We start from the raw sequence: 24063 nt of genomic DNA on the forward strand, positions 1-24063 counted from the left end.
ACATCCTAAATTAAACTGAATCTTATAAGTGACTGATTTGGAACACTTTACACAGGCAGAAGTACATAAATAGCATGTCTCACAAAGTAGCTGGTGAGCTAACACTGTGATATTCTAATATAGCGCTGCAGGGATGATGCATTTTTAAAGGCCAAATTCCAGAAACAAGATAGCATTTTAGCACTTACGTTTCCATCGTACTGAGGTTGATGGGTTTTTTGAAGGGATTTTTGGTTAAATGCCTGAAATAAGGTCTGTAATTAACACAAACTTAAGATATTTCATGTTTTATCCTACGACGAAAATATATAAGTAATACCCCCTTGTGATTTTTAAAGCTTTTACTTGTCTTGAAAAAGGCGGTTGCTAACAAGTGGCTAAATGTGACTACAGAGGTTGTTGGGGACATTAAACGTCACCACATCAAACAGGTAAAATCATCTACTCACAAGTCCGCTTTCACATCCTCACTATGTTTCCATCACCTCGTTTTTATGCACATTTTGAAGTATTGCATGAGAAACGAGTGATGGAAATGCCAAATTTCAAATAAAAATCCCTTAATTTGCAAAAAACGTTTTTACGCTCACTTGAGGTGGTTTTTGACTTGTGCGAAAAAGGGTTCATGCAAATAATGGGAGATTTTTGCTGAATAAATTCCTCCATGCGCATCAAAAAAGTCTGACCTGACTATCCAGCGGACAAATCTCCTTTCACCATCTGAAATGCTATGGTCATTCTAAAATGCCAGAGCAAAGTCTATCATCAAAGTATTTCTGTATAATTGCCTCGCTGTCTCACATGGCTGCAGTCCCTAACAGCAGGCATCCACCTCTGAAAGCAATGACTGCATTTATTTTGTTTTGTCTACTCGCTCTGAGGCGCAAGCAATTTATTATATATTAAAATTATTATATTCAGTGGCTTCTCCTACTTTTCTTAGTGATGAATAGTGCCAGTTTATCAGGAAGTGATAATTTTATTCTCTTTGACTCGTTGGTGCTTATTCGCACACACTATGTTTTATGCGATATCCCAATTTTTCGCATAAGTTAAATTTGCAACTTTGGATGGAAACCCGGCTACTGTTTTTAAAATCTGGTTCAACGTATTCTAATTCAAATGTTTTTTAGATCAAGACCTAAAGAAGCTTAATGGTGGTGACGTTTAAGTCATGTGACCGTGGTGTAGTTCGTTTATAGCCTACATTTCGCTTTTTACTTTTGGTGATTGTATTCAGGCTTTAAAATCATAAACATTGTGATCATTTATGAAGATCGTCATGATCAAAAATGTGTAAGAATCAAAACTTTTGTTAGCAATAATTCATTTTTTCTGCAATAATTCAAAAGCCAATGGGAAAATTGAATTGAAGGTAACCAGGATAAAGCTAACTTCCGGGCTGGCCTACAAAAATATGCCAAACAAACACATTAATTTATGATATTATTATTCTAATAAGCATTAATATGCACCCACATTTAGAAGAAAAGAAAATGTTATCAGATTTAGAATATGCAAGTCGGCCAGAGAAATATGAGGAAAGGATGCAGATCAAACACAAACCGGCCCCTCATATCAACACCATCCAATTTAGGCCACTGGCTGTTTTTTTTTTTTTTTTTCTTCCACAAGAGCTTTTTGTGTTGTAATTATTCCTCACATGCTTCCCAATGACCTTGTTGAAACAGCATGTTCACCCCTCACGTTTACATCCTTGGAATGATGTATGATTTGCCTAGCGATTCTGCGCTCCAAATGGCAGGGGAGGCGCAATGCGCTAACTAATTGTTTAAGCATAACGGAGGGCTATTAAAGAAGCTCTTCACAATGCTACTCCATTATTTCTGCATGAATGCTACTGTGCTATGCAAACCCAACCGGGGCCCAAGCCTTTTGCTCTGACAATATTAACACTCCTCTCTGTATCTAATACTCACCGTATATGATCAAATAAACAGAAACCGCTTTGAGAACAAACACAGCGGTTATTATCTTGTTTATTCGTAACAAAACCCCCTTTTTTTAATTTCCCAAGTAGCCAGAACCACTCAGCGTAATGACAGTTAATTACAGTGAAATACAATGCGGGGCAAATTTGTCCCCTGGGTCATTGATATGTCAGCGTGGTATGCAAAGCAAAGCGCGTTTGTGCCCTAAAACCCTGGGGGGGGCAGAGACGAAGAGCTCTGACAAGCATATCTTTGCTTCAAAGTTTAAAAGCAGCTGAGACACCTCATGGCTAGGTTATTGTTTCCTCACATAACACAAGAGCCGTAGCTGAGGTGCATACAGCTGTGACAAAGGTAGCTTTGCTTATGCTTAACATTGTTTATTTGCTTCCGTTGCTGCCGCATGGAATTCAAACCAAATCACCTCAGGGAGACTCAAAGATTTGTTGCACTGGAAAGAATTTCAGGTTGAATTTCCGGTGCATTTGTGCCTACTAGCTCTCAAATTATCACAGTCATTTTTACAGAAGTAGTTCTATCATTTACTTAAAATTCGAATTAAGATTACTGTGACTTCCTTTTGCTATTTGATCTCCACGGAGCGGAAAACTCAGGTAGAATCCAGTCATAAAATGGAATTTACAGTATAATGCGTAATTTGGATTAATAAATCAAAGTAAAGCTTCACACTTAATTTGCAATATGAACTTATGTCTGTGAATATTAAACTGTAAAAAGACTAAATAGATAAATTTGAAGTTTGCATGTCTCTGTGTGAATGAGTGGTTTTCATGTACTTGAGCATTTAACTTTCTTTCTTGATTTCACAAGCATTTGACTTCATTTCATAAAATTATCATCAGAAACACACAGAAACTTGAAAATATGAGAGAAAAATATTACTGTTGTACACTAGAATGTACTTCTCAAAGTAATAAAAATTACAATTTAGGGACAATTTTTGACAAAACTTTTATCAAAATATTATTTAAGGAATATCTCATAATATAACACAATTTTTGCTCCATGTTTTAATACAGAAAACTGTAATATTTTCAAATTTAATTTGATTACATTTTAATATAAAATATTAAAATATTTTATATTAAAACAGGGGGGGATAAAACAGAATTTAGGAGCATAATAAAACAGATTTCATAAAGTCTGTATTTTCAAGTTTATTTTCCTGTTATTTTTTAGTTAGTTATTTTGCAATAAAGCCGAGTGTTGATCTGTGTGCATGACTGGCTGACCAGTTATTATTCAGCGAGCTCAAAACAATATAATTGTAACCCACTTAATTGCTTATAAAATATTATTATTACTACAATATCTAAAGCCTAGCTTATTATTGTCCATGAAACACAGTACAAACCATTATGGCTGTTAGAAAATTAATTAAAAGAAAATAAGATCCAAGTTCCCATGCAGCCAAAGTGAACAATAATCACAGTAATGGTGACTGCAAATAAAACCAACTATTTACTCTATTATCCCAATAGCACAAGTAGCACAATATGTTTTACAGTAACTTGTTATGATAGTAAATGACGGCATTAAATTAAAATCTTAAATTAAAATCAAATTACTGTTAAAGCTACCCAAATTTGACAGTTTATTAATAGCTAAGTAGGAAAAAAGATCATGCATTGCTCAAAATAGTTATGATGCGGCCAAATGTGCCCCTCACAGAGATATGAATTGATGAGTAGCCTCTCATCTGAGATCTCACTGATGTTTGGAGCTCTTACATCTAATGAATTGAAAAAGTCAAATGAAAGAGAAAAAGTGTGGAAACAGAGACGTCCTCTGCATGTAGCAGAAATGAATATGGATGGATCCATGCTCAGAGAACACCTGCAGGGAATCTGGCTCTTTACCTGGAACTGCTCACAGCGGGGGATTCACTTTCAGCACGGCCGGGGCCATGCAGGACACGCAATTGCAAAACGTAATGCAATTAAATATGTATTTGTCTACGCATAAGCAAGCAGGGCATTATTCATGCACGACTATTGAGCAGCAGTCAGTAGATTAAAAACTAATGGTTTTATTCTTTTCAGAATGCATCTGCAGAGCACCCGAATGCCACGTCAGTCAAATATACTGTATCTGACGCAAATCAGCTCAGGTCAGCTAAACAAGGAACAGACGGGTGACATGTGATCCTCCTCAGCCAGTCAGATCGTGCTCTGAGTGCTCGTGCATCATCAATCACTCAGCGATATCAATCCACTCCATTTGTCCACACGAGGTCATAAAGGAAAACCCAGAGTCCTCCAAAACTTCATGTCAGCTTCTCAGAGACATAATCAATCACATGCTGTATGTTTGCAGGAGTTGGTTATAAGTCACTGTAATGCAGTACAATAGTCCTGACCCACAATGTAAGCAATAAATGTAATATACAGTACAAGATAACTTTATTGCATATACTACTGGATAGATTTTACAATAATATATTTACTTATATATATTACACATATACTGTGAATACAAAGCCTATAAATAAAAAATGAATAATAATATTGTAAATATTGTAAAATAATATTGTAATATATAATATATATATAAGGGCTAGAGATTTAACGCGTTAATTAAATTAATTAATTACGGTGAAAAATAATGCTTTAAAATTATTAGCGCATTTAACGCACTTCCCCGCCCCAGACCTGATTGATGATATGATGCAGGGCAACAACTCACTGCGTGATGGAGCCTAGAGAATGTAGTTAGAATGTCCCTAAAATTCAAGATATGGGGCAAAAAATGTCCCTGTTTGAGTTTTTGTCTCATATTTACATCATATGTTATATTTAAGCAATAACACAATCAATAAGTGCAATATCAGACGAGTGCTGCACGAGTGCAAATGTGATATCTTATATAACAGTTCAATAAATAAGAAGTTAATATTGTGTTATTTTAGACACAATGTTTTGCTCAATTTAATTTGCGAAAATATAAAGACAAAGCACAACTCTTTGTCTCTGAGCAACACAGTGGCATTTCATTTCTTAATCCACATTTTTTTAATGAATTGGGTGAACCATTAGGCTTGTTGGGTTTGAAGCAGCTCGTTGGATTTTAATATTTTAATTTGCGATTTTGCGATTAATTATATTATTATTTGATAAAAATTTTAATTGATTTACAGCCCTAATATATATGGTGTCAAACGATTAATCGCAATTAATCGCATCCAAAATAAAAGTTTTTGTTTACATAATATATGTGTGTACAGTGTATATTTATTATGTATATATAAATACACACACATACAATATATATTTTGAAAATATTTACACGTATATATTTATATTCATATAATTTATATTATATATAAATATATTTAATATACAAACATAACACATTTTTCTGAAATATATACATGCACGTGTGTGTATTTATATATAAATAATACATATACACAGTACACACACATATATATTACGCAAACAAAAATGTTCATTTTGGATGCGATTTATCGTGATTAATCATTTGACAGCACTAATATATATAACACAATCTGCAGATACAACTCTGTGTTAGTGTGTGAGAGCTGTTCACTACAGCACATTACAGACAGAGGGGCCATTCCCAGAGCTTTAATTTGAACCCACACCTCTAATGCCACCTCACAGTCCCATCATTCCCTAAACCAGTCACCCTGTGTGCCTTACAGTATCCGTTCATCCCATTCACACTTAAAACTTATGCTGCTTATTAAGCCTGGTGTGTGAATGGATCAGTTCTGTTGCTCGTCCCAGTGTCTGATTAATGACAAAAAAAGCACAGATGGCAAAAGACAAGTCTGAATCTATAATATGTCAATTGCTAACGGCTACGCTAAAAACTAGGATCTGATTAAAGTTTAATATGTGAAGAACAGTTAGCGCCCTACTTCCTGTGATAATAACATTCAGGCAAGAAATCGAGACCACTGGCTGAAAGAGAACAGAGATTAAGCAGTATGTGACTATAAATACCCATCTGAGTAATGAGCATGTTATTGAAGTTCCTCTCTGAGCTGCTTAGCCGTGGTTGCCGTGTTTATTGGTCATTGTTTAGACAGGAGGAAAAGCCTTTTATGGATTAATTTGATGTAAAAAGCTCAAGCGCTCCAAATAGAAAGCTCTGTGTGGCATTTAGGAACATTACATAACCCGCAATAAAAACAAGATCCAAACATTCGAGCGTTCATAATGTATTTTACAGAAAATGAAAGTGGACAAACAAAGAGCTTTCACTGTAATTTACCGTTAAAGTGTGCAGCTGAAATCTATTTGACAATCTCCAATTGTTCACATGGAATTGCTGTGGGAAAACAGAGCGTGCCTTCCATTTTGCAATTCCATAAAAAGGCTATAAACAGAAAAAACCCTCTTTAAAAATGTCTTAACATTCGCAAATGCCCATATCAGAGAAACAGCATTTGCTGTTGCTTTCATCCGCATCCACAGCGGGCTCGATTTAACAGCGGTGCCCTTTAATTGCCAAGCTAAAAATTATAAGGACAGACATTACTCACTGCAAAAATGCAACAAGGAGGGAAAAAAACGTGCAAGCTCATTCAACGGAAAACTATTTATTCGAGATAGATGAGATAAAGCGTAGTCAAGGGGCCTCGAAAAGTCTCATGTTATTGAATTACAAATTACATCCACTATATGCCTCTCAAATAATAACTAGAAACTTTTCTGACTGGCAAGAGACACAAACAAGGAAGTAATCTTTTCCTGATGCTCTTGCTACATAGTTTACTTTAAAGCTATTATCAGACAGATTTCATGCGCATTTCTTTCACGTCCACATATTTGGTCTCATTAAATGTTTATAGGGGAAATGCAGCGAGGATGTCAGCACGGCAATAAATCATAGGATGCGCAAAGAGCTGCATCTAAACGTTGCTGCGAAAACCAGGCCACATTGTGAAAAATGTGAATTAAACCCCAATCTGGCTTCGAGTGACATTTCACCTGTGTCAAAAGCAGATTTCTTGCCAGCATGAAAGTAAAAATCATTCTTGGCCCCAAAAGGGTGAGCTCCATTTTTTTGTCATGAATTATTAAACTTGCCTGTAAGTAGTCTAGCGGGGATACATGCAACTAAAATCAAGCTCAATATTTACTTTCTCTGCACAGCATTCCGAATCGATGCACGTCATGGCTGTGTTTCTCCAGTTACTTTACAACACTCCACAAGCTATTCAAGTGTTGACACGCAGACTTCTTTTCCAGAACGCAGAAAGAGAGAAAAAAAAAGAGTTGATTCATTTGAGCGAGAAACGTCAACGCTTCTCCTGAGGATTTATTGCAGAGAATGAGCTTTTAAAACTAAAGGGAGTCAGCGGAGCAATTAGTCTAAATCACAGCGGAGGACGCTAAAAATATCAGTGCAACCTCAAATGTCAATCGTGACAATCCTACGACCAAAACCTGGATTGTCTTCTAGGATTTATTGGAAAAAATACTATGTGACACTATGTTCAAAGCGTCCATAAAAAATAGGGGTGGGGAAAACTAGTCCACAGGAGTGATTTGTCCATTTACGTCTGAATTAATTAATCCTGCTGGCCTTTAGGGGACTATGTGATGTTCTGATGGGTCTATGACAGATTATTGTTGGGTTACGCTGATGACATCATTTTAACTGTGGGTTTAATGTCACGAGGGAAGGATTGTGGGATGGGTGGGACTGCACAATGCTGGGGAAAAAATGACATTGGGATATTTTGTTTTTACAGGAATCTTCACCAATATGACTTGAACTGTCATATTTAGAAAGAATGAATCATTGTAGAGTGAGTGGGTGTGAGGTGATTTTGTTGAGGAGTGCATATCTATAAAAAATAAAATAAATAAATAAATAATAATAATAATAAAAAATAAAAAATAAAAAACTTTGAAAAATGACTTATTTTTTGAGGGTAAAATCCTTTTTGGGCTGCAAGATTTGGGAAAATATTGAGAAAACATTTGGTTGTTCAAACTTGGTGTTTTAACCTCTTTCAGTCACCACTAAAAAAAAACAACAACAAAAAACAACTGTTCAAACAGTTGAGTTTTCATAGGCCACATTCCCAAAAATTAAACAAATATATGATAATATCACTGCCAATTCAATATGACAATAAAACAATAACTGCCATGACTTTATTGTGATTATTGATCATGACATTGAGATTACTGTAATATTATGGGAAAAAATATTAAACAACATAAGAAATAAATTGTAATAAAACTGCACATTCAATGACTATAAAATAAGAACGATTTTATCATGGTTACTGATTATAATATTGTGACATTTCGAAATAAAAATATTAAACAAAATAAAAAATAAATTCAAGATGACAATAAAATAATAATTGTCATGATTTTATTGTGATTATTGTTTATAATATTGAGATTATTGTGATATTATGAATACATATTAAACAAAATAAGGAATATGTTGTAATAATATTACCAGTCCAATATGATCATAAAACAATATTAATTTTCATGATTTTATTGTGATTACTGATTATAATATTGGGATTGTTGTGATATTATGAAAAAATAGTAAACAAAATAATAATAATACTCCCAATTCAAAATGACAATAAAATAACAAATGTCATGATATTATTGTGATATGTGATATGTGATGATTACAAAAACAATATATTTTAATAATACTGCCAATTCAGTAAAACCATAAAATAATAATAATTGTTTGAACTGATTTTATTGTGATTATTGATTAAAATATTAAAATTGTGAAATGCTAAAAAATGAAATAAAATGAGAAATATATTGTAATAAAACTGTAAAATACGATACTAATATTCTTGTCGACATTTCTTTCTCGTGAATCTCGGCTCTGCGTTTTCAGTGTCTCCAAGCGGCTCAATTCACAACAAATGAACCAAGCTGCTTTCAGATGCTGAACACTGTGTCGTGAACACACACGTGTAAATGCCACGCTTGAAACTGCTAAAGCATATATGTTTTTAATTCAATTGTGCCAAGCCATATTGCGATATTGATTTTATTTCGATATATTGTGCAGCCCTAGTGGCCTATGTGAATATGGTGGCAAGGTGTAGGCGCTCAGCACTTAAATAAAGTAGTCTGTTGTGCTCTCGGCTGTCAGAACGAAAAACCTTCAACGCCCCGTGGGAACATTAGGTGGAAATAATGGCAATTTGGTTTTAATTTGATGTGATGCGTTACAAAACACTTTCTGGAAAATGATGTGGAAGACTATGCACCTCTCTCTCTCTCTTTTCCTCTTTGAGAAGTTCTCATTTCTCAGGGATGCTGTCCAGACACATTTTATGATTCATAAAAGAATACAGAGCAGCTGCTGAGCTCAAACCCAGGGCAATGCAGGAACTAAGGTTCTCATTTCAAAAGCCTTTCATAAAAAAGCCAAAGTGGACTGGCACGGTGGCCCAAGCATGACGTAGACACCTGAGAGACTTGAGCCAACTCTGATCCCTGTTAAAACCTTTTTTTCTTGCTTTAATTTCTGCGATTAGTGTGGGCTGCTTAACACGCTAAAAAATGTACGCAATTAATGCAGCACTCATCTTTTTTTACCCATTTTCTTTGAATAGCATTACCCTAATTCTAATCATTCACCCTTCATTTTGCTCTCTCCTGTACTCTGATAATAGAGCCAATTCAAGAGCTAATGCATACAAATGAGCGAATGCATCAGAAAAATATGTATGTCTCAAGTTAAAAATAATATACTATATATTTTTTATTGCTTTTATTTATTAAATGATTATATAGCACTTCCTATATGTTGACACTACATTAATTTCAGCATATAATGTGTAAACAATATCGTTCAAATATTTGGGGTCGGTAGAAAAAAAGTTGACCTTTTTTTGGAAGAAATCTTTCATTCTATCCAGGGCTGCGTTTATTTAAGTTATACATATATATTTATATAACTATATAAATTGTTAATAATATTCTTATTCTTAATATTATCAATGTTGAAAATTTAATACTGATAATGATCATTTAATATTTCTGTGAACACTCTGATCATTTTTTTCAGGATTCTTTGATGAATAAAAAATGGAAAAGAACAGTATTTATTTAAAATATCAATCTTTTGTAGCATAAATTTATTTACTGTTTTTTTTTATGCATGCTGGCTGAATAAAATAAAGTATATCATAGCATATATCTGTGATTACAAGTTTTAAATGTTTGGTGGAATAAATGTATGTACAACAGCCCTTTGTGTCGCACTGGTCATGCATTTGCAAATGCATCAGTGTAGTAGTGTAGAGTATGTTTCTGGTCTAATGCTCATTGCAGCAGTGGGTGGAATGTCACAAAAAACGTCCAACGTGAAGCTGTTAACTTCATAAAACATCTCCACTGGCAACTGTGGCTTCCTGGAGGTACAACCGAATATCCTTCACCGATCTGGCATGTGGGAAATCTAAGCACGCCATGTAGAATTAATTTGAACTGATAAATAGTGACCCTGCAGTCACAGCAGCGTAAACCGCAAATTACATGTGCCCCCTCCCACAGCCAGCACTTATCCAATGAATGATACAGTATTTCTCAAGGCTGTGCGCTGGCAAGACTCGTAAAAATCTGCATCTGGACAGCGTGTATGTTATTAATTATGAAATGGGAGGAATATCATACCTCACCAGACAATTATGTAAATTCCACTCAAAGGTAAAACATTTTGTGATTTTAAGAGGTCGTTTGTTGCCAGTGGAGTAAGAATTAGAATGGTATATGAAAAAAGTATGTGCAAAGTATGACTCTGAATTGAATAAGCAGGGGGAAAAAAAAGGAATCAGCCCTTCGGTTTCTCCTTGAATTCTTAATCAGACACATGGATGAGGCATATGGGCTTTTAAAAATGCATGACCTTTAGTAATCCAACCCAGATTGTGAAACAAGTGGAAAAAAAATGGAATCAAATGGAACAGAAGAAAAGGAACATTTCAGAATTTACAGTATGATCTCATACATATCAAACATAACATAACCCCTCCCCCCCGAGGAATAGCTAACAAGTACACAGCCCTTGTTTAATGCAAGTAACCAATAAAATAATAATTTTCAATCTTGTACAATTCATTATATTTTAATTGCACATAGAAATGTGTGAGTAACAATGAAACATTTTAGCTTAATATTTACATTTTTACCTTGCTGAAGGTAGCAATATAACAAAATATGGTAAGGTAACCTAATATTATATTTTGTGTAACACATACATTGAATTGTTTGAGATTGCACAAAGAATGATTGGCAGTTGAACACTACTTTAGATGCTTTGCGTTATGTCATTATATGAAAAAGAGCTCCAGAAATTTTTTATTATTATTTTAATTTTTTTTGTAAACTCTTATGTTAAGTGTGTAAATCAGTCATCATAAACATCTTTTACTCCATGAACTGATCGCAGCATAAAATTCTTTGCCTGGCCAGTCCTTCCTCACACTACATCTGGACAGTATTAATAACTAGCATTAAATCTAGTGCAGGGAAATATGAGAAAATGAGTGTCTTCAAAAGAATGTGGGATATGTTCTCATCTTAGTGAAGGTTTATGTTTTCGTGAACACAAAATGCGTGCTGTCAAGTAAACAAACCCCCAAACATTCAGTTGTAAAGTTCAGAGCAGCTTATATCCTATCTTGTTAAACAAGAAACGGCAGTCATATATAGAAAAGAGAAGTGCAGTGAATTCGCTGGAAAGTCTTTAAATGCTGAATCAATTTGGAGGCAGCTTTGTTTACTTAAGTAGTAAGCCTGAGGACAAGCTCTGATTGCAACATGAACTGGGTAATAGGTAATTCTGCCTGCAGTTCCATGTTTTTTCTTCCTTATGGGTGAGAAAAAGGGAGTGCCTGATGTTTCTCAATATACAAAAAAGTCACTTCCGTGCTCACACAATGATGAATCCTTTCCCAGCATCCAATTATTCAAAACTTCCAAAAGCCACAAGTACTAACCAAAAGCCATCACCCATTCCCTCCCAGAACTACTCCCAGAGCGCATCTGCTTGAGGATCCAGATTAAAAATTGGACGGCAAGCATTTAAATGTATTAATATCGCCTTGAACTGCATAGGTCCAACAATATGCTAAATAGCCAATGACACATAAGATTGTCAATGAAAAAGACAAGAGCATTTGTATTTGTGCTTTCATGTGATTTTGCAAAAATGTTAAACGTTAAATTTAATGATTGTAAAAATGTCAAGTGGTTTAAGCAAAAAGTAGCCTAGACTTACACTTTGTGAATGTTATTTTCTAAAGCGTTAAAATAAAGACTACCCCCCACCCCAAATATCAAGAATTATTCATTCATAAATATTATTACGGTTTTGCGGCACCGTATGACATTTTACCACCTGAGCTAATCTTTCCTTATCGTAAAAAGGTCAAATTATCTGATATTTTAAGAAATTTATGGACCTCAACACACAGTCATGAGTGTCTGCTGGGATGTTTTTATGATATAATTTCCATTTTGTTTTTGTTTCTGTTTTTCCTGCATGTTGGTTGTGCTACATGAATTTCAGTTGGTGGGCAAAGGTTTTTCAAATATTAATAAGGTTTTAAAGTTTACAGTTTGTTTGTTTATTTATTTAATAATTATTATTATTATAAAATATTATGCCAAACTACTTGCCCCCCCCCCACAAGTATTTTTAATGAGGCCTTTTATTCATTATAATATCATGACAGTTGTAGCACATAAAATGTAAAATAATACAATATTATAACAATATAAATAATATAATAGAACAAAAATAACAAATAATAATTAAAATGAAATAAAAAAATAAAAAATACAAAAAATAAAATAGAAATAAAAAAAAAAAAAATATAAAAAATAAAATATAAAAAATAAAATAAATAAATAAAAATAAAAGATAAATAAAATAAAAAATAAAATAAAATAAAATAAAATAAAATAAAATAAAATAAAATAAAATAAAAAAAAAAAAAAAAAAAAAAAAAAAAAAATAAAATAAAATAAAATAAAATAAAAAAAATTAAAAATTAAAAAAAATTAAAAAAAATACCACTGACCCAAATATATAAATAACTAAAAGTCAACCGCATTTTGATGGTTTCATATTTTTGGCAAAGCTGTTTCCATTTGGAATTGTTTTCCCTGCTGTCTGGGTCCCTTTCAGAACAAACCTGCGTTAAAATACTCCTGTTCAGAAATACACTCTTACCATTGACTGCAAAATACTATACTCAACCCTCCATAAATCCCCCAACACTACTCCACAATCCTTCTAAAATACTTCAAATGTTTTATTAAGAGCTCTTGCATTTCTGTCGGCCTGTTTAAGATTTCTCCTAGTGCCGTGGCGGGCCGCATCGATAGCACTGCTGAGATCTGCAGGGAAGGAAAATAAATGACCCATTTTTATTGCAGTGTATGTGGTAAACATACCATCTAAATGAAGGAGCAGAAGAAACAGGAACACACTTTACCCGAATGCCCTCTGCAATTCAAAACCGCCATAAAGGAGGAAAACGCGTCATCGCATGTAATCCGTTTTATTTAAGAGCAAATTATTACCATTGAATAGTTGAAACTGAGTGGCGTCTTGATGAGAAATATAAATGGGTCTATCTTCTCGCTGAACAACATGCTATCATTAATAATCCCCCCAGCAGTGGGCATCAATCACGCTGTAATCATACACACAGCATTCCCGTCACAGCTCAGCCCCTGCTGGATTACCCAGCATCCACTCTGTCTGCCCATCAAATCCATTCAGGCTAATACAGAAGTGGGTTGTTCTTAATCATTCTTTTTGCATATCCTTAAACAGATGAGGGATTCTGTCTCAAGTGGGAACTGAGAACTGCTTCTTATTCTTATGTTCTTATTAACTTGTTGCCGCAAAACAATACAATAAGACAAAACAAAAATTTCAAATATATTAATTATTCATTCAATCCTGAGCCTTTTTGCAAAGCTGTCAAATTATCTATTTTTTTGTTATTTTATTTTACACATACATATATATATATATATATTGTTACATGTGCATGTATTTTTGTTGTGTTGAGGGACAACACAACAAGGCTCGATTCATAGGGAGATTTATTGTCCCGTTCTTAAGAAGAAGTCTAGCCAAAAGTTTGTGGGACTGATTTCGGGAAATTTTCAGTCTGATTTTGCCGATAATGCTTGTGACACTGTAGTTCATTCTTCTAAGTCCAGTTATGGACCTTTCCTGCAAAATGGAACTGTGTCTGTTCCTGGCCTGAAGGAACCTGTACCTGTTCGCATGCTTCGGGACACTGGTGCTGCTTTATCGTTCCTTTTGGATGGGATACTGCCATTTTCTGATGAGACCGCTACTGGCAGTGTTGCTTTGGTTCGAGGTTTTGAGATGGGAGTTATGGAGGTTCCGTTACACAGAATTCATTTGAAGTCTGAGTTGGTTACGGGGGATGAAGGTTATAGTGGTCCTTATGTGGTTGAAAAGAAACTGTCAGATCGTGATTATGTGATTCACACTCCAGATCGGCGTCAAAGTTCCCGAGTTTGTCATGTTAACATGATAAAGGCTTATCATGACCGGAAAATGGGCGTTCAAAATTTATCAAACTGTGTTCCTTTTGTGATCGATCCAGGTGAGGTGTCTGCGGTTGGGATGACTGTTCAAGAACAGCTGGATGAAGAAGTGAGTCTTTCAAGGTGTGCGGTTGAAGGCAGATTAAAAAATTCTGAGATGCTTTTAACTTTGTCCAGTCAGTTGCCACATTTGTCTCCAGTGGAGAAAGATGATATTTTGGAATTAGTAAGTCACTTTTCGACTTTGTTCAGTGACACTCCTGGCCAAACATCAGTTATCGTGCACGATATTGATGTGGGGTCCTTTCAACCTATTAAGCAACACCCATATCGTGTTAATCCGTTGAAGAGAGCTCTTTTGCAGAATGAGGTGCAGTACATGTTAGAAAATCACATTGCTGAATCTAGCTCCAGCTCTTGTCAGCAAATCCGATGGTACTTATCGGTTTTGTACTGATTATCGGCGAGTAAATGCTATTACGAAAACTGATTGTTTTCCGTTGCCGAGAGTGGATGACTGTGTGGATCGTGTGGGATCTGCGGTATACGTTTCGAAACTTGACTTATTGAAAGGGTACTGGCAGGTTCCTTTGTCAGAACGTGCTAAGGAAATTTCAGCTTTTGTGACTCCGGATGCTTTCCTTAATTATAAGGTAATGGCTTTTGGCATGAAAACGCTCAAGTACTTTTCAAAGGCTTGTTAATACTGTGCTGGCGGGGTGCCTGGCTGCGAAGCCTATTTAGACGATTTGGTACTATACAGTTCCTCTTGGGGGGAGCACTTGAGTTTACTCCAGCAAGTTTTTCACCGACTGGCAGAAGCAAATCTAACAGTTAATTTAGCCAAATGTGAATTTGGTAAAGCCACCTTAGTTTACCTGGGGAAGGTTATAGGAAAGGGACAAGTACGGCCCATTGCTGCAAAGGTTATGGCTATTTGTGATTTTCCACCGCCAGCTGACCGAAGGCAACTACGGCGTTTTTTTGGGAATGGTGGGGTACTACCGTACGTTTTGCAAAAATTTTGCAACGGTAGTGTCTCCCCTTACAAATCTGTTGAGTCCCAAAACATCATTTCAGTGGTCTGATGTTTGTCAGCGTGCATTTGAGAATGTGAAGTCTTTGTTGATTGCGGCACCAGTTTTGGCCGCACCAGATCATTCAAGAACATTTAGCCTCGCAGTAGATGCTAGTGATGTGGGGGTGAGAGCTGTTCTTCAGCAGGTGGGGGCTGATGATGTAGAACATCCTGTATGTTATTTTTCGAAGAAGTTTTCCTCTGCACAGCGGAATTACTCTACTATTGAAAAGGAGGCTCTGGCTTTAGTCTCCGCAATTCAACATTTTGAGGTATATGTAGCTTGCTCGCATCCCCTTATCGTATATTGCGATCATAATCCTCTGATTTTCTTGAATTTGATGCGCAATTGTAATCAGCGTCTTATGCGCTGGAGCTTGTATTTGCAGCCATACAACCTCGAGATCAGGCATATTCAAGGTAAAGACAATGTGGTGGCTGATGCCCTATCCCGGATTGGGTAGGGGCATAGGAGTGTGTTTAAAAAAAAAAAAAAAAAAAAAAAAATATATATATATATCTTTGCATGTTTTTGGGAAAGGTGTCTTTTAATAGATGCTTGTTCCTTTTATGGTGATAGTTCACTTTTGGGGGGATGAAGGTGTTACATGTACATGTATTTTTGTTATTGTTTGTCTGCCCGCTAGGGGGCTGGCAATTTGTTACCCATGTTTGTGATTGAGCAGATTACCTACAGCGGTGGACCATCAGCGCGTGTTGAAAAGAAGCCACACAGATGCATTTGAGGGGGCGGAATTTGAGGGGCTGTCCAGACGTGGAGATGTGTTCTCCGGTGGACTTTTGCTCGCCTGATTAGTTCCTCCCATTCGTGGTTCCTATTTTTGTGTTACTTTAAATAAATCTCCCTATGAATCGAGCCTTGTTGTGTTGTCCCTCATTATGTTATAGCGTTGGCCGTAACATATATATATATATATATATATATATATATATACACACACACACACAAAAGCCACAGAAAAAAATTAAATTTTATGTTTCCACCATGTAATAAACAATACAAAATGGTAATTGAACAGAAGTAAGAGGAAAAAAGTCTGAATTGTAAAATAAAATGTTTCAATTAGTTTAATTTTTCTTACTTTCTTAGCTAAAACAAACAACAACAAAAAAAAGTAAAAAAATAAAATAAATATATTTATTATAAATTTATAATAAAAATATATCATATTTAAATAATAAAGGCTTAAATACAAAATGCACTTCATTGTATAATACAGTTAAGATCAATTATTTGGCGCTTCCTTAAAAGTACTAAAGACAGTTAATGAAATCATTATGAAAGCAGAATCATTAAGTGGAATCAGAACCAAATAATTCAATTCCTGCCGATTCCCATCACTAATCCCAATGCTGTGCGGAGGAGCAATAAACCCCTGCGAGGAACAAAGAGATGAGATCACTTGCCACACAGCACATGTCACAGTGATGAGAACAACTTGAGAACATTAGCTGCTTCTCTGATGCGCCGGAGGAAATGTGTGTAACTCCTTCCATAATGCAGCTATTATGCAGTAAAATCATAAGTATACGCTCGCATAATAACACTGACCTCCTAAAAATAACCTCATGAGAGGCAGGAAATGAATCAAGAGAGAGGAATAATAGTGTGGCCATTACACGGCATCAAGCTACAAACTCTCTTCAATAATTCACCAGTGCCCCATGTCCCCCCACTGTCACATTAACTACGTCCATCTAAACACTCCCTGCATCCTCCAGTCTCTCACCCTCACCCAAACCCCGTACATCCAGATAAAAGTATTTCCCTCTTTCTTTCTCTCTGGCTTTTCTTCTCCCTTGTTTTGTAGGGAAGGACTTGGCAGTGTCTTTCTAATAAAAGGGTCATATCACGAGGAATTGAGTTTTGCTTGATCTGTTGAGATAAAAAAGTTCATTAGACTACGAAAACATACAGTGACTTTCAGAACTCAAAACATGTCCACCCTAGTCCAAAAAGAGCATCTATTGAAACTGAGCTACACAAATGACTTGCTCTGAAACTCTGAACTTCCTGCTGTCAACTGGATACATAAATATGACCTCCCACACTTACAAACCAACAACACTTATTTGGTGTTAAGGTAATAAGGAGGAAGTAGGATAGATACTTTTGTTCCTAAACAGTAGAAAAACCAGCGAGTACAATGTGGTAAAGTCGGTCAAACCTTGTGCTGTTTCTGGCTGTGTAGCACCTACAGCTCTGCAGATCCCGCTAAAAAATCCCAGCAATACAAACATGCTGAAGTTATATTTTGGTCTAATATCAGCGGTTTGAGCAACACATTTCAACACATATTGTTTTGTGCCGCTTTAGTGGTGGATGGTGCAGATAAAAGTCGCTAATTTAAATTTGAAAAGACACAGTAGCAAAAAATGTCAATTTTTATTGTTAGGGTCAGAGAGAGGTTGAACAAATTTTTCACAAAAAACAAGATGACTAATATTATTTTAATTACTTGTAAAATAAATATCAATTAAAACTAAAACCATAAAAAGCATTTATATTACTTGAAATAAACATTAATAGAAATAAAATAAAATATATATGAAAAAAACCCAAAATTTTCTTCAGCTAGATGATGAGCCAACATTTCTCATTTTATATCTACTTTAATTTAAAGTACTTAATCTAAAACTAAAATTAAAAACTAAAACTTATTACAAACTATATATGTATGTATCTATATAACAAAAGAACTTAACAAATAACAAAAACATCAAATTACTAAAACATCAAATAAAAACAGAAAACGTAAAAATAAGATCTAATTCAAACTATTAGGGGAAAAAACTATATAGCACTATATCAATGAACTACTTAACTTTTCTGTAAAAATCTCCACCATCCTATGTATAATAATAGAGGTGATATAATATACAATACAAGCAAAAAGCCAATAAAATAAAATAAAATGATTGTCCAATCATTGAGAATGCCTCACCGTCTAATAACATCTATTAACAAACATGTCCTGTTTTAATAGGACAGGAAAGAAAACAGAAATGTTAACGGCATTGTTCTGAAATGGTGTGGTGGAGTGGATGTTATCATAACCATGTGACAAGCAGGGGTCCAAGTCAGCTGATGCCTGAACAAAAATACCCAGTATCACTTATTGAATTCCATATTCTCAATCCCCAACCACCCTCTTAAAGTCCATTCAAGCGAGGATAAGACTTGAGTCAATTTAACATCCTGTTGTCTCGTAACATGTGACCAAAGAGGCATGCGAGCGAGCCAAACCCTGCAGTTATTTCCATTAACAGAGGAACAAATGACTAAAAATATTCAATATCACATCTGCACCATTTCAGCTGTATTTTTCCTTAAATAGCGCTGCTTTCCATTTTCATCTTTCTTCTATAACGCACTGGACCTCTCTCAGATCTGTAGAACTCCCCTCTTCATCGCCAAGCCCTTGGAAGCACTGTTATTCGCTTCAAAAACTTAATGACAAGGCTAAACGCAGAAGATTTTCCGCAAAGTAGCCGTCACTTCGAGCATAAAAAGCACTAGAATACCCCCTCACTCGCTTTAGAAATGGCCAACATCAGATCTACCCCTCTGTAACAAATCTAGTGTATGGGAGCCTTTACATGAACAATGACTTCATATGTTGAACTAAAGCCTTAATAAATAACACACCCTACAAAGTTTAACAGAACGTCTTCTTTGGGTTTCAATACAGCGTGCCATGGTTATGTTTAAAGCCCTGGCGAGAACAAAGACATTTTAATCTGGGTATTCAAATCCCTGCAGGCTGTCCGATTCGAGCAGAAACCCTCATGTTAAACTTTCAGAGACAAGAGCATGGTTTTTGAGCAGAAAACTGTGTTTTTGAGCAATCAGAGAAACCTAAGAGCATCCATTAAAGTCATTGGGAGCCATTTACTCAATTGTATTACTCACTGTCAGTTTGTTCACCCATCTTGTCAACTGCTATTATGTAAACAGCTCTATCGTTTTTTACAAAACAGCATTCAGTAACCCAGAATTTTTCCAACAGGAAGTCATGCACGTAAACTGAAGCCTCTCTTTTTCAACTGGCAGCATGCATGGAAAGCGAACTGCACGCAAACCCACTGTTGTTTGAATATGCCATTCAAACACAAACTCTGAAGTATTTAAAGACTATTTCAAGATTGAACGCATCACTTATAGAATGTCTTGTTTTGTTAAGTATGTAAATAAAAAAATGATGTCAGTGAAGGATTTATGTGAAGGCCTTGATACGCTAGTGAATAGAATACTATTGAGTTTCATTTCACATACAGGAAACTTTATTTAAGAGAGTAATGGCATTGACGTTATAGTGCCATAGAAACAAGAGCCTGAAGGCTTCCAAACGGTGTGCCTGTGTGTTTGTTTACTATATACTATGGATAATTTGATTAAGGTTTCGGTTACCACAACAAATACAGTACTCTCGGTACAGCTCCATTTAACATATTTTAATACATTTAAAGTGCCCCTATTATGGGTTATGAAAGGATCTTTTTTTGGTTTTGAATATTTCATTTTGACGTCAACATGAAACGGCTTAAGATTCAATGATTCATAGTCGAGTCTTTCTTTTGAGAGACAATAACTTTATACACGGTGCACTTTCAGATTGAAAACTTTGCAGGATGTTTTCATTCACTTAGAGCTGTGTTACACACCGCATGAAAAGTCATTTTCAAAACTTTAAATCCAATCTCACAGATTTATCCAAAAAATCAGTGCAGAAAATAGAAAATAGCGTTTTTTATTCAGAAAATGCACACTGCTTTCAAGGGATTGTTCACCTAGAAATGAAAATTCTGTCATCATTTACTCACCCTCAAGTTGCTCCAAACAGTTGACGGTAGCCATTGACTTCCATAGTATGGAAAAAAAACTACTTCACAAATCAATGGCTACCAGCAACTGTTTGGTTACCAACATTCTTCAAAATAACTTCTTTTGTTCTCTACAGAACAAAAAAACTCATATACGTTTAAAATGGCATGAGGGTGAGTAAATGATGACAGAATTTTCATTTTTGAATGAACTATCTCTTTAAGATGAATCGGGATGGTTTACTAGTCATTCAGCGACCATAAACAAATAGCCAATTAATGAGGTCAACTACGATCGGTCGATTTTAACCTTAATATTTTTTTAAATATTTATTATATTAGCCTACATACGCACACAACTGCATCCATGTGCATCATATTTTTAGAACAGATAGAATCAGCTGTTTTTGCCGAAATGAGTTTTGTGTAAACGGCCCCTTAACAAACACATCTGATTGTGATCTGATGAACATGACCCAAAATCAGCATATTTATACAGTGCTTCCTTAAAACCTAGTCAGTTTTGAAAATGTGTAGTTTTGCGCATCTCTATTTTAAGACAGTGTAAACACAAAACAACACAACAGAGAATATAAAAACAAACACTGTTAGTTACATAGTAATGCCATCACTGCACACTGCAAACACAATCCGTGATCATGCACAGATCGGAGAAAGACCGCCATTTACAGCCAGTAATTACATGCACAGTTGAGGTTTTCTAACCGTCAGCCAAAAGTGGGACGAATCGCTGTTTTTGATATCAAAGCAGCCCTTTTGAAAAAATAAGTTACTGACACAAGCAGACGGACTGTGACGGACTCAGACCTCAGTGTAAAAACAGGCTTTCAGTTCATCTGAGAGTTCTACTCTATCATACAACAAGCTCTCGACTCTCAACTCGACAGGCTAAAAGCCACGAGTGTCTGTTTCAATCACCAGCTCAAAGTCACTCATTCCTGTTTGTACACCAACAGAGAAAGCTGCCTGTGCTCATACAGCAGCCCATCGTCAGTCGGGTAATGAAGACGAGGGTCTTGTTTTGGACCACAGACTCAATTACTGAATCATTAGCCATCAATCCTCCATTCATTCATTCTTTCTTCACTCAATTATGCCAATGCAACGAATCTTCATGTGAATTAATAAGCAGTAATCAGCCTCTAAACGGTAAGGTCAGAAACATACTTTACACAAGTATGCAAATGTTTGGTCAATGCATTGCAAAATGTAGTTAGGGTTGGGAATCGGATACTTGTTGTAAAATTAAAATTTGAATTCCACCTATCAGTTCCTGTGTGCGGATCTTTTGTTTTTAGCTGGCGAAAAGTGGCTGTTAAAAATGTATTTGTCTTTGACTCATTCATTCATGAAATTCATTCAAAAACGCTGATTAATCCACTAATGAAACAAGTAAATCTTGAGTGAGTCAATGAATCATTCCATTCATAAATTTCATGAGATTTTGCTTAGTTGTCTAATATTTTTTCTTCAGAATTGTGAGAGAACTACAAAAAAAAAAAAAAGTCTAAATTTATCCAGAATCATGCAGCTCTATTCTGCACACAAACAACTCTTATGTAGCTGGTTGATTTTTATTCATGGTATTCAGCAGCAATTAAATGTTTTGTGAAAAGAGAAACAAAACAAATATGTTTGATATCTAAATGTTTGACTTGACCACATTAGAATCGAAAAGGGGAATCGATAAGAATCGGAATTGGAATTGATCAAATTCAAACGATACCCATCCCTAGTGGTAGTGTTGAAATGCTAAACATTAATTTTTGCATTATTGTGGTAATAGCAAACCTCAAATTACTTTTAAACTGATCAGTTTGACCAATATTTTTACAGATTTCCACACTTTTCAACTTAGGCTATTGGTTATTTATTATCAGGTCTATTGTATTGTATCTATTATATTAAACTTTTTAAATAACAATAAGTTTGAAATGTGGAGCATAATATTTGACAAAAAATCTATATTGCTATCAGTCATAAAAATGAAATATCAGTCAATTTCTACACGAAAGAACAAAATGATGCACAAAACATGAAGTGATTGCATTGACATACTTGCGTAGAGTTTGTTTCAGACCCAAGATCATGCAGTTCCAATAAAATTTACTTACCAAATTCATCACACACGCTCTCATTCTCCACCAGCGTGGGGTGCTCAAACGTGTCCCTGCAGTACAGGATCTGGGTGTTGTTGGTGAGGGAAGCGATTCCCCCCAGGGCCAGCACCACATGGTCCGTCAAGAGAGAGGTGGGCCGCTCACGAAGCCGCGCGATGATGGAACGGTACCGACAGTATTGAGGGTAACTCAGTACCAGAACTTTCTTCTCCTCCACATCTTCACCTAAACACAAGAAAGTATAATAAAAGAGAACACTGTTATTTCTGGCACACAAAAAGCAACTCAAAATAATATTTTTTTAGCTTTTGCCTGTATTATACTGAAAAAAAAAAATGGTGTAGGATTTACTTAATTAATTGCTAGCAAATTTCACAAATAACTAAGGCCGTAACCACAAAGCATAAAGAAATAGAACAGTGAAGGGAATTCTATGTCTAATTCTAGTTGGAAAGTAACCATTTTCAACCATTTGCTAATAATATTTGAAATAATATTTTACACATGCACTTTTATTTGTATGCCTAATATGTCGAAAATGCTAAACGTTTCTTGCCTCATCACATTCAGTAAGGAATTATATGAATCACATAAATAATATTACATTTTAAATCCAAAACAGCCATATTTGCGTTTGCATATTACTAGACGTTTAACATTTATATCATAAAGCAGTTGTCAAATATTAAATGTTTCACTACTTCCATCTTACCTCGCGCTTTTTTAATGTTAAAACTGATACTTTTCACTAAAATTTACGCACAACGTTGTGAAATTATTGAAATATATATTTGTAAAAAAAGAAGATGTTATTACTTTAACATTTCAATGCTAATTTAAAGTGCTACTTATGGAAGCCTGTTTCCGCCACTGAATAAAAAATAAAAAAGGTCATTTAAAAGGCGACATTTTATCTCACAATTCAGACTTTTTTTCTCATAATTGCGTGATATAAACTCGCAATTGCGAGACATAAAGTCGCAATTCTGAGAAATAAAGTCAGAACTACGAGATACAAACTTTTTTTCTCAGAATTACAAGTTTATATCTCGCAATTCTGACTTTTTTTTCTCGCAATTCTGACTTTTTTTCTCAGAAGTGTGAGATATAAACTCGCAATTGCGAGTTATAAAGTCAGAATTACGAGTTTATATCTCGCAATTCTGACTTTATATCCTGCAATTCTGACTTTATAACTCGCAATTGCGAGTTTATATCTCACAATTCTGACTTTTTTTCACATGTGAGATATAAACTCGCAATAAACTCGCAAAAGTCGCAATAACCTTTTTCTATTTTTCATTCAGTGGCGGAAATGGGCTTCCATAGCTACTTGCCATTTCTTTGTAATTAATTGCGAAATTTAGCAATTTCTGAGTGACAATATTTCCAGTGCACTTAGAACAAATTCAAGCAGAACAGTAAATGTCAAGACGGTGAGCCTGTGCTTACAT

General features: G+C 35.1%; 1 protein-coding gene across 1 annotated transcript in view; it reads right to left on the minus strand.

The window, feature by feature from the left end:
• The window catches only part of arid5b (AT-rich interaction domain 5B), a 115426-nt gene that overhangs the window by 57369 nt on the left and 33994 nt on the right, over positions 1 to 24063 (minus strand). Inside the window, exon 4 of the mRNA XM_058793270.1 lies at positions 22604 to 22834. Coding sequence (XP_058649253.1) covers positions 22604 to 22834 — 231 coding nt within the window. The remainder of the gene's footprint in view (positions 1 to 22603; positions 22835 to 24063) is intronic.

The sequence above is a fragment of the Onychostoma macrolepis genome, chromosome 12, assembly GCF_012432095.1.
Source record: "Onychostoma macrolepis isolate SWU-2019 chromosome 12, ASM1243209v1, whole genome shotgun sequence".
Classification (NCBI taxonomy): Eukaryota; Metazoa; Chordata; class Actinopteri; order Cypriniformes; family Cyprinidae; genus Onychostoma; species Onychostoma macrolepis.